General features: G+C 40.9%; 1 protein-coding gene across 1 annotated transcript in view; it reads left to right on the top strand.

Moving 5' to 3' along the window:
- The window catches only part of NIN (ninein), a 99,523-nt gene that overhangs the window by 46,971 nt on the left and 40,244 nt on the right, over positions 1 to 12,308 (top strand). Inside the window, 6 exon segments of the mRNA XM_068545574.1 lie at positions 4,524 to 4,563; positions 6,210 to 6,400; positions 10,229 to 10,375; positions 10,858 to 11,025; positions 11,522 to 11,658; positions 11,979 to 12,119. Of these exon segments, the coding sequence (XP_068401675.1) occupies positions 4,524 to 4,563; positions 6,210 to 6,400; positions 10,229 to 10,375; positions 10,858 to 11,025; positions 11,522 to 11,658; positions 11,979 to 12,119 (824 nt within the window).

The raw sequence follows: 12,308 nt of genomic DNA on the forward strand, positions 1-12,308 counted from the left end.
CTCCCAAACTCATTCTATGAGGCCACCATCACCCTGATACCAAAACCAGACAAAGATGTCACAAAGAAAGAAAACTACAGGCCAATATCACTGATGAACATAGATGCAAAAATCCTCAACAAAATCCTAGCAAACAGAATCCAACAGCACGTTAAAAGGATCATACACCATGATCAAGTGGGGTTTATCCCAGGAATGCAAGGATTCTTCAGTATACGCAAATCAATCACTGTGATACACCATATTAACAAATTGAAGGAGAAAAACCATATAGTCATCTCAATAGATGCAGATAAAGCTTTCGACAAAATTCAACACCCATTTATGATAAAAACACTCCAGAAAGTAGGCATAGACGGAACTTACCTCAACATAATAAAGGCCATATATGACAAACCCACAGCCAACATTGTTCTCAATGGTGAAAAACTGAAACCATTTCCTCTAAGATCAGGAACAAGACAAGGTTGCCCCCTCTCACCACTATTATTCAACATAGTTTTGGAAGTTTTAGCCCCAGCAGTCAGAGAAGAAAAAGAAATAAAAGGAATCCAAATTGGAAAAGAAGAAGTAAAACTGTCACTGTTTGCAGATGACATGATAGTATACATAGAGAATCCTAAAGATGCTACCAGAAAACTACTAGAGCTAATCAATGAGTCTGGTAGAGTTGCAGGATACAAAATGCACAGAAATCTCTTGCATTCCTATACACTAGTGATGAAAAATCTGAAAGAGAAATTAAGGAAACACTCCCATTTACCACTGCAACAAACAGAATAAAATACCTAGGAATAAACCTACCTAAGGAGACAAAAGACCTGAATGCGCAAAACTATAAGACACTGATGAAAGAAATTAAAGATGATACAAACAGATGGAGAGATATACCGTGTTCTTGGATTGGAAGAATCAACATTGTGAAAATGACTATACTACCCAAAGCAACCTACAGATTCATTGCAATCCCTATCAAACTACCAATGGCATTTTTCACAGAACTAGAACAAAAAATTGCACAATTTGTATGGAAACACAAAAGACCATGAATAGCCAAAGCAATCTTGAGAAAGAAAAACGGAGCTGGAGGAATCAGGCTCCCAGACTTCAGACTATACTACAAAGCTACAGTAATCAAGACAGTATGGTACTGGCAAAAAACCCCAGAAATATAGATCAGTGGAACAGGATAGAAAGCCCAGAGATAAACCCACACACGTATGCTCACCTTATCTTTGATAAAGGAGGCAAGAATATACAATGGAGAAAAGACAGCCTCTTCGATAAGTGGTGCTGGGAAAACTGGACAGCTACATGTAAAAGAATGAAATTAGAACACTCCCTAACACCATACACAAAAATAAACTCAGAATGGATTAAAGACCTAAATGTAAGGCCAGACACTATCAAACTCCTAGAGGAAAACATAGGCAGAACACTCTATGACATAAATCACAGCAAGATCCTTTTTGACCCACCTCCTAGAGAAATTGAAATAAAAACAGAAATAAACAAATAGGACCTAATGAAACTTAAAAGCTTTTGCACAGCAAAGGAAACCATAAACAAGCCGAGAAGACAACCCTCAGAATGGGAGAAAATATTTGCAAATGAAGCAACTGACAAAAGATTAATCTCCAAAATATACAAGCAGCTCATGCAGCTCAATATCAAAAAAACAAACAACCTCATCCGAAAATGGGCAGAAGACCTAAACAGACATTTCTCCAAAGAAGATATACAGATTGCCAACAAACACATGAAAGGATGCTCAACATCACTAATCATTAGAGAAATGCAAATCAAAACTACAATGAGATATCACCTCACACCGTTCAGAATGGCTATCATCAAAAAATCTACAAACAATAAATGCTGGAGAGGGTGTGGAGAAAAGGGAACCCTCTTGCACTGTTGGTGGGAATGTAAATTGATACAGCCACTATGGAGAACAGTATGGAGGTTCCTTAAGAAACTAAAAATAGAACTACCATATGACCCAGCAATCCCACTACTGGGCATATACCCTGAGAAAACCGTAATTCAAAAAAGTCATGTACCACAATGTTCATTGCAGCTCTATTTACAATAGCCAGGATATGGAAGTGACCTAAGTGTCCATCGACAGATGAATGGATAAAGAAGATGTGGCACATATATACAATGGAATATTACTCACCCATAAAAAGAAATGAAATGGAGTTATTTGTAGTGAGGTGGAAGGACCTAGAGTTTGTCATACAGAGTGAAGTGAGTCAGAGAAAAGCAAATACTGTATGCTAACATGTATATATGGAATCTAAAAAATAAATGGTTCTGAAGAACCTAGGGGCAGGACAGGAATACAGACGCAGATGTAGAGAATGGAGTTGAGGACATGGGGAGGGGGAAGGGTAATCTGGGACGAAGTGAGAGAGTAGCATTGACATATATACACTTCCAAATGTAAAACAGATAGCTAGTGGGAAGCAGCCACATAGCACAGGGAGATCAGCTCGGTGCTTTGTGACCACCTAGAGGGGTGGGATAGGGAGGATGGGAGGGAGGTTCAAGAGGGAGGAGATATGGGGATATATGTATACGTATAGCTGATTGACTTTGTTATACAGCAGAAACTAACACACCATTGTAAAGCAATTATACTCCAATAAAGATGTTAAAAAATAAAAATAAAAAAAGTAAAAACTATTGAATTCTGGCCAGAAACAATAGTAAGAAAATCTAGAGTGCTCTTTCCTCCATTGCTCCCTCCCCACCCTCACACCTCATCCATCCATCAGGGTTGAGATATGTCTTTATGTGGAAATGTAGCCTGATAAACTTGTAATCACAAACAAGTAAAAAATCACACTGTGCCCCACTTCACCTTCCATAGATACACCATGTATATTAGTGACTTTCAGTTGTAATCTGAATGAGTTGTAGTGAGCTTATATATTTTGAATTATAGCCTTTTTAATGTCTCTCTGTGGCAAGAATAATTTATCTCAGCGCTGTCAGTTTGGGGTTTCAGCTTAGTGTGGCAAATTTTGGTGAACTCTTTGAATTGGTGGTATCTTCGGTATCTGAGTGAAATATGGAACTGTGAAATCCTGGTAGATAGTTGTCCTTCAATTAAGAGGAGAGCAACAAAATAAGATGTGCCTAGGTTGCCTGAAAGAACTTTAACTCATATCAACTTGAACAAGCTACTGAAATATTTAACCTAAGAATTTTAGGTTGCACACTGTCTGCCATGAGGAATCTAGGCTCTGGAGATGGGAGTTAATTAGGCTTATTTTCCTGTTGAGTTCATTACAGGAGCTAAGAAATCAGTTCACCTTGTACAGTTCAGCCACCATGGAGAGTAGGCTGGTTATTTGTTATCAAAGGCAGCTTCATTCATAAAGTTGGATCTTTGCTGAGACAGCAGCAGGTTTTAAAAGGGGGATACACCTTTTCTCGACAGAGTTTCCTGCCTGAGATGGTTGTAGAACCTACCAACAGGAGTGATTAGGAAGCTTACTGATGAGGCCGGAGACCACTGTGGACCTACTCGTTGCCAATGGTTGGAAGCAGACCTGTGCATGCTTGCCTGTGGAGCATGGGCTGGATTTTGGTTCTGACCTGTGCCCTGGGCTGGGTGCTTTTGTGCAGTACACAAACTACAACTGTATGCTGTGACTTGGAAAAGACCCAGTAGTAACACAGCACGATAAGGGGACAAAATGGGTTCAGATCAATTTCACTGCTTTTAATATAGTAATTTACTGGTAACGTACATTTTATTTAACTTGAGCTTTCTAGCCTACCTGCTTTGGGTTGCATCTCTGTCTCCTCACTGTGCCAGAAACACACCAGGCTCACTCATTCTGGTCTCCACACATCGGCAAATAGTAACTGCTCCTTTCTTTCCACCTGGCTGTCTCCAGCTTCTCCCTCAGGTCTCAGACCTTGCTTCTTGCAGGAAGTCTACCCTGAGCTCACAAGGCTGAAGGATACCCCAGTTAGGTACCCCTTCTTGAACTCCCCCATAATAGCACTTACTACACTACAATATTGTACTCTATTTTCTTGTCTGCATGTCTTTGTCAGCATATAAACTTCTTGAGCAAGAAATATGCTTCTCCTGTTCATCGTTGTATTCCAAAGATGTAGCGTAATACCTCACACCCATTAAACATTTATTGAAGAACAAATTCATAAATGCATGCGTACAAACTCCTGTTAGTTGATGGATTCTGAATATTTGCTTCAGCCTGATTTTATTGGTTGTGATAGGTTTTGCTGTTGAGTAAGTGATGTCACCTCACAAGTGTGAAAGGCAAATCCTTGGTGTGATGCTGCAGAAGGCTGTGGCGTGTTTCTTAGGAGTCTCCTCTTAATTGGCTTGTTGACTGAGGAGAGCCAACCTGGATGAATGCACTGAAGGGCCCCCAATCATGTGACTCACTCAGATGATGATTTCAGAGCCAGAGAGTGACCGGGTCTTGGAAGAACAGAATTAGTTCTAAAACACACTAATCTTCTCTTGCCTCCTCTAGCACTGGAAGATGCAGCGCAGCGAGGAGTACGAAGCAGAAGGTAGGAATTGAGTGTGCGTGGGGCCTGCCTGGGAAGGAGGGGCTGCCATTCACAGGGCGCTCTCCACACCCCCTTCCTGCATCCCTTGCCTTCTTACTAACAACCTTGCCTGCTGGAGGCCAACTAAGAAATAACCTGAAGAACAACAGCAACAAAAAACTCATTCCCAGTTGATAGCTCTTAGTTTTAAATCCTTGCATTTAGCATCATGCAAGATGTGGCAACTAAGATGTAGAATTTCACTTATGGGTTAATTACTCTCTTACACAGACTTTCACATTAATCTATGAACAATCCAAAACTAAATAGTTACCTATTAAAATGTATCCCTTGACAGCGCTTCCCTGGTGGCGCAGTGGTTAAGAATCCGCCTGCTCGTGCAGGGGACACGGGTTCGAGCCCTGGTCCGGGAACATCCCACATGGCGCGGAGCAACTAAGCCCGTGCGCCACGACTACTGAGCCTGCGCTCTAGAGCCCGTGCTCCGCAACAAGAGAAGCCACTGCAGTGAGAAGCCTGCGCACCACAACCAAGAGTAGACCCCGCTCGCCGCAACTAGAGAAAGCCCGGGCGCAGCAAGGAAGATTCAACGCAGCCAAAAATAAATAAATAAATTTATATTTAAAAAAATGTATCCCTTGACAAGTTTCAGATGCATTTAAGACGGATCAAAACACGTTGATCTTCTGGCCAGCAGATGGCACTGTGGTTCAGCTGACGGAATCTCAGCTCACTTCACAGCCTACCCTGGATTAACTGTACTTAAGTGTAATTTACACGTTCTCTAGGTCTCCAACCTGTAAAGACACAGCGGTGATGGGCTTAATGTCTTTGATAAATAGTAGGGGTAGCAGTAAATGCTCTTCTCAACTCTCTAAGGTTCTTCCAGGCACACACAATCTTGCCAGTAATTAGCTCATGTTTAAGTAATGACTTTACAGAATCTCTAATATGGAAGTAAATTTTAACTAGAAGTGAACTTTTAATAGAGGATAAATAAATTTTTATTTTTAAATAAGTAGTTTGATCCTTAAATCTTCAAATATAACTTATCCTTAATATACCAATAATTAATAACTTGCCCTGGCAAACATTTATTCTTTCAAGTTGGATTGCTTATAGGTCAGAATATTCATATGTGTAAAGATTTGGAAACAGGCTAATCTTGACTTTTATAATCATTTTATGATATTTATCATGAAATTATTTCCTTCTCAGTAAAAGCAGAGCTTAGACTAGAAAGAAAGTGGAGATAATAAAGTCTGGTAGCTATAGCTGAGGTAGGGCATATAAAGCTCCTTAGAATGGCTCTCAACCAGCCTTCTCTTCCGATCACACCAAAGCCTAAGCCTGTGCATATTTTCCTTTGGAATAAAATAAGCCTAGAACCTTGGCATTACTGCACAGGAGATGGTATTTCTTACATAGGTATGACTGCCAATGAACAAAAAAGTGTCTGTTGGCCCAAGTTGCAGCCTAAGAACCAATGGTTCCACTTCATTTGAACTTCAGGATCAAATCAACTCAACATCAAATCAACATCTGTAGTCTCTTTCTTATAGCATTTATTTTTAAAAAGCACATTTTTCTTTGAGAATAGGCTCTCAGTTCCTTTAGGGACAACACACTGTATGCTTTTATTTTAGGCCAGTTAAGATTTTGGAACCCAGATGATTTGAATGCCTCACAAAGTGGGCCTTCCCCACCCCAAGACTGGATAGAAGAGAAACTGCAGGAGGTTTGTGAAGATCTGGGGATCACCCGTGATGGTCACCTAAACCGAAAGAAGCTGATCTCCATCTGTGAGCAGTATGGTTTGCAGAATGTCGATGGTGAGGTAAGCCTTGCATCATATTTTTATTCAGGAATAGTAATCATGATAAAAGCTAAACTGGCCACAGGCTAGGAATAGCCATATTTTGGTTTCCTGCAGCATGTTACAGAGACTCCATTCTCTTTTTTTTTCCTGGAAAGTCAGCCATGAAGATCCTGTCTCTGAGGACCTCATGTTGTATTGTGGAAAAGAAAAACTGATAATAGCTGACACTTACTGAACCCGTACTGTGTGCCCCTCACTGTGCTAAGCACATTACCCCACATTACTATCAGACACCAGTTCAGTGTAGCATGATGTCAGTCTATTTGTAGATGTGGCATTCACAGAGCAAAATGTGGGAAAGGTGTAGAGGAAGGACGAAGAGGGGAGTTCAGGAGATTTGAGTTGGGGGAATATTTTGAAGGCCAGGCTGATAAGTTTAGTTTTTTGGAGAGAAGATCTCAATATCATCCCTGGGTTCTTAAGCAGATTAAGTAATAATACATAGGAAAAACTTACTTGCTGAGGGTGGTCTGAACTTCTTTTATGGTGTATAGTGGTGTAAAGAGAGCCTTAGATTAGGAGACCAGCCAGGAGCCATCACAATAATCTGGTCATGAGGAAAGGGAAAAGGGTAGGTTGGTGGTTTTGAAAATGTACAACAGAAGAGTCCTGAAGGAGCCCCCAAAAAACTCTTGCTCGGTAAAATTCTGAACTTTACGTTTTCTAAAAAATTAAGAGGGGTGGCAGGACTGGGTGCATGAACAGCCATGAAACATAAGAATGTAATTAATTCCAAGATATGTCTTTCAAAGAGCTGAAAATAAGGATTGGAGGGACTTAGAGGTTAGGGCTACAGTTGTAGCTTTGGGAAACTTTGATTATAATGATATTTGAAACCATGTTATCTGCTTGCTCAGAGGATAAGTGGTATTATTTTCCTAAACCAGAAAGAGGTTTATTATCAAAAACTTCCAAGTAGTGTAGCTTGCAGAAAAGTTCTTTCCCCCGCTTCTCCCTTGTGTATGTGACCATTGCATACCCTCTGACTAGATTTTAATGGGTCAGTCATCATTTATTTTTCAGTGATGGCTGTTGAGTCATAAAATTAAATTCATCCTCCTAAATTATAAACCAGCGCAGTATGCAGAACCTTGGGTTGTTCTGCCAAGAAATATTGCACAAACTTGGATTATTTATCTAAGAACAAATCTTGGAATAAACTTAGCCATTTGTGGGGAGTTGCATTTTTTTCTGTGGCGGAGATTCCAGAACCCAGGAAAAGAAGCAGCACATTAATTTTCTTCTGATGTGAGGATGAGTAAAGGATTGCTAATTGAATGTAGCTTTTACTTAGTGTTTTTCCTCCCCACCAAAATCATGAAACACTATAGTACTTTGTATTACTAGCTCTAGACCACAGCGGAGCTGAAAGTTCAAGATGATCTCATCAGCATACAACTTGGAATCCTAGAATTTTACAACTGAAAGCAATTTTAGATTTAGTCACCCCTCATTTTATAGATAAAGAAAGAGATCACTGCTGCCTGTTGCCATCATCATGAAGGGAAACTAGATTCACTGTCTTAAGGCTAAAACTAGTGCCCTGCTTTCCAGAAGCAAGGACGACTGTAGGGCAGGGATGGCAAACTATCACCCTAGCTGCCAAATATGACCCAAGGGCTATGTCGCCTACCCAATGTTTAAAAATTGAACTTTTTGCTATACTTTTTAAAATCAGGAGATTTTTCTAAAAATCAGAAGATTTGGCTCCATTTTGCTGGCAGTGAGAAGCAGCTAGCCCCTTTGGACAGGGCATGCACTCGTGTTCCATTCACTGGTTTAAAAGGCACTACTTTCTAATGTCTCAAGACCATCCTGCCTCATTTATTTCCATCACCTTCCTGGCCCCTCAGGGTATTTGTGATCCCTATTCTAGTGCATTATTTCCCAACTTACACATTGGGAAATCAACCATCCAAAGACCTGGCTGCTGATGGGGAGTAAGAATGTCCTCAGGGTTCTAGATTCAGCTCCTGCACAGACTGCAGGGGGTGCCCTAGTTGCCCACTGACTTGTATTCTTGTCAGCCCAGCCCTGCCCATCCACCTTCTTCTGAATCCACATCCCTTTATTCACTACTCCCCCATGTACAATAACTGCCGGGATTCACGTACTCCACCACTTCACGTGGATCAGGTGATGGGTGTTTAGGCAGTCAGGAAGCTGTGCATTGATTTGGCCAAGGTCACAGGGCCAACCCACGTGGAGCTAAGGTTAGAGCCAAAATATGCTGATTCACTTCAGTCAGCACACTTGGATTTTACTGTGACTTCTGGTTTGACAGTCCTGAAAGCCTGGTCCTCTAAGAAAGTGTTCTTTTGGTTGATAAGAACGAGACGGAGAAGCTAAGGGAGCTTGGCAACCTCAGAATTTTGCCCCAAATACCTTTCCATCTGTTTCATCATATGCTTCTCTATTAGGAACTGTTGCTTCTTCCAAAGATTTCCACTCTTTAGAATGATTTTCTTGTTTCAGAGTCCTCTCCAAAGGAAGTGGTATTAAAAACAATAGAGACAGATGTTTCCTATTGGGTATGAATTGGAAAAAAAAAGCATTGGATAAAAGAAATGCCTCAGGCACTTAGATGAAGGATAAAGTCAACAATTATGAGATGACAGGAGTCCTAGCAATAGTCCAGACTTACGAAATGAATATGGAAAATTTGAGGATTTGTTACAAAGAGGCCTTTGTTAGAATGGACCCAGGTGTAGGCTCAAATGCAACAAGAGTAAGTTTGTTGCTTGTTCTATTCCTTGCTACTCAGCAAACTGGGCATCACCTTGTTAGAAATGCAGAATCTTAGGCCCCACCCCCAGATTTAACTATATCAGAGTCTGCATTTTAACAGGATCCTCTGGTGATTTCTGTTTTGTACACTGGGGGCATGTCCTATAGAAAAATTTTAGCCCCCCCCAAATAAAGAGGAAGCTGAGTGTGAGGATGGAGGTCTTTGCCTTCCCTCCCTGTTTTGCGGTATCCATGATTCATGCTGCTTATTCCCTTTTCCATTCTTCTGTTGAGCTAGGGAACAAACCAGCTCCTAGGCAAGCCTCTAGAAGGGACTGTATGTGATGAGGACTACTTGATTACTGTCGCAGGGTGCAAAGCAGTCAGGCAAAATTCCCTTCTCTTTACATCTCTTGGAACCCTTCTATTGCATACACATGAAATCCTTCCTATCCAATCCTCATTTCTCCCGTGCTAAAGCATTAAAAGAAATAAAGACCCCAAACACGCAGTGCTGTTCCAAGTAATGTTCTAAATCCCAAGTCATGGGTTTCAGACCCAAACTATTAGATCATTGCCATCTGTCCCAGACCCAATTCTGCCGTGCTAACGTACCAATTTCCAAAATTCAATATAAGCAAAATATCATGTGGAGTCACCATAATATAACGGCTTAATGAATGTCTAACTATCTTCTTTTGTTACAACACTGGGAAGCTATATCTTTATATTTTTAAGTAAGTCTTTAATTCGCAAGAATAATGTGTAGTAACATTAAAGATTACCCGTTCTAACAGTATGAGCAAAAGAGAAAACAGTTACATGCTAAATTGCATAAAATTATGAAGATGTTGAAAATGAATTTTATTTAGTTTATGTGAGGGGGAAGGACATTACTAGAAAGGAAGAAATTCAGTCAAGTGAGAATAAAGGGACATGTTATATTTCTGGAGTCCTGGGATCAAGAGTGGTGCCAATTTCTGTTGGCTGGAAGTATACTTTGGGCCTTGTGGGTTTTTTTGAGTGAAATAGTTAAGATATATGGTTACCCTTTTCTAGATGCTTGAAGAAGTCTTCCATAATCTTGATCCTGATGGTACGATGAGTGTAGAAGATTTTTTCTACGGCTTGTTCAAAAATGGAAAATCCCTTACCCCATCAGCATCTACCCCATATAGACAATTGAAAAGGCACCTCTCCATGCAGGTAAGAAACAAATAGGAAGTGGTTTCTTTGTGAGTAGAAGTTAAAATCCATTTGAATAATTTCTAATGTATTCATCTGCTGTCTGAAGAAAAATACTGAGGAGAAAGAGAGGCAAAAGAAGAGTAGTAAAGAAAGACTGAACCATTGGGGAAGGAAAAGTTGGGTTTGAGAAATGACCATAAATTACAGTAGGAAGACCACTAATTATGCCCCTTCGTGTTAGCTGTAGGTCAGAAGAAACCTGGTGTTAAGTAGAGACACATTTCATCTATATGAAGGAACTCTCGGCCAGGTCAACTGTTGATAAGCTTTGCATTCTAGGCTGACTTAGGAAAGGGAGATCAAAGGGGCTGCATGACTCTTTATCCTATAAATTAGAGAAACATGCCTTCTGCTCCTCGTGGTCAGGACTGACCAGTTTTGGTCTTGACCAACACCATGTTGCAATGCCTGAGCTTGCTCAAGTCTCTTTCTTCTTCCAGTCTTTCGATGAGAGTGGACGACGGACCACAACCCCATCTGCGATGACAAGTACCATTGGCTTTCGGGTCTTCTCCTGCCTGGATGATGGGATGGGCTATGCATCAGTGGAGAGAATACTTGACACCTGGCATGAAGAGGGCATTGAGAACAGCCAGGAGATCCTGAAGGTGTGGCAGCTAAAATGAGAGAAAAATGACGAATTGGGGCAGGGTTGAAAAATTCCATTTTTTTGAAACTGTGATTTGATTCGATTTCTCCTTAATGATTCTTCTATTCACAAGATCTCAGACGTAAGAGGTAACTTTTCCTACCCACTTCAACCAGGATTATTGATAACTTCTTTCCATGTTTTTAACCCCTAAATTATTGATAAGAAATTTCTTAGCTGATCTCTGGTTGGTAAAGATTAGAGTTTTACCGTCGTGTTTATTTACAGTGCCAGATAGCATTTTTTTAAAAACATGCAAATAATCACGTTATGTTTTTCTTAGAGAGAGCTTAGTTACGCTGTGGATTGAATATTGTTCCTAAGCAATCACTAAAGAAATGTAAGCATCCAACCTGTAGACTGTAAATTCAGTTCTGTGAGTTTGTATAACCTTCACATTTTCTGCTTTCCCAGGATAGAACTTGTGATTGTCTTGAACTTGTTCTGATTTCTAGGCCTTGGATTTCAGCCTTGATGGAAATGTTAATTTGACAGAACTGACGCTGGCTCTTGAAAATGAACTTTTGGTTACCAAGAACAGCATTCACCAGGCGGCTCTGGCCAGCTTTAAGGCTGAGATCCGGCATTTGCTGTGAGTTAAGCAGAAGGTTCACCTGCTCTATTCCCTTTCCTACTTGTTGAGCAAGTCATTCAGATGCCTGTGGCGTACATTCTTCCATCCTGTACGCAGATGTGGCTAATCTCCTATCATCTCACTTCTGTGAAAATGAGGTAGAGCTTAGATTTGCATGTAGTCTTTTGAAGAGGGCTGTGGTATGTCTGTGTGTTTTTGAAGGGTTTTGGTTGTCTTGGTTTTGTTTTTGTATCGAAGCAAGCCAGATGAGAGCTTTTTGGGGTCTACTTGTTGCTTAGAAACAGTTTCCCTCATACTTGGTTTCTTTCTGATTCTAGGGAGCAAGTTGATCAAGTGGTCAGAGAAAAAGAGAAGCTACGGTCAGATCTGGAAAAAGCTGAGAAGCTCAAGTCTCTAATGGCCTCAGAGGTGGACGATCACCACGCAGCCATAGAGCGGCGGAATGAGTACAACCTCAGGTACGACTGGCTGGGCCAGGACCCTCCTTTCCCACCACCCTGGCCTAGGGCAGTGGGGCTCAGCCTGCCTGCCCGCTTGGCCACACCTGGCGGGAGTGACTTAGATGTGGCCAAGCCTCAAGGAAAGCAGGATTCACTAGACACTTTCTCAAGGAGCTTCCCATCTCTGTGACTCTGTGTTTCCATTTT

This window comes from Eschrichtius robustus, chromosome 1 (genome assembly GCF_028021215.1).
Source record: "Eschrichtius robustus isolate mEscRob2 chromosome 1, mEscRob2.pri, whole genome shotgun sequence".
In the NCBI taxonomy this organism is placed as follows: domain Eukaryota; kingdom Metazoa; phylum Chordata; class Mammalia; order Artiodactyla; family Eschrichtiidae; genus Eschrichtius; species Eschrichtius robustus.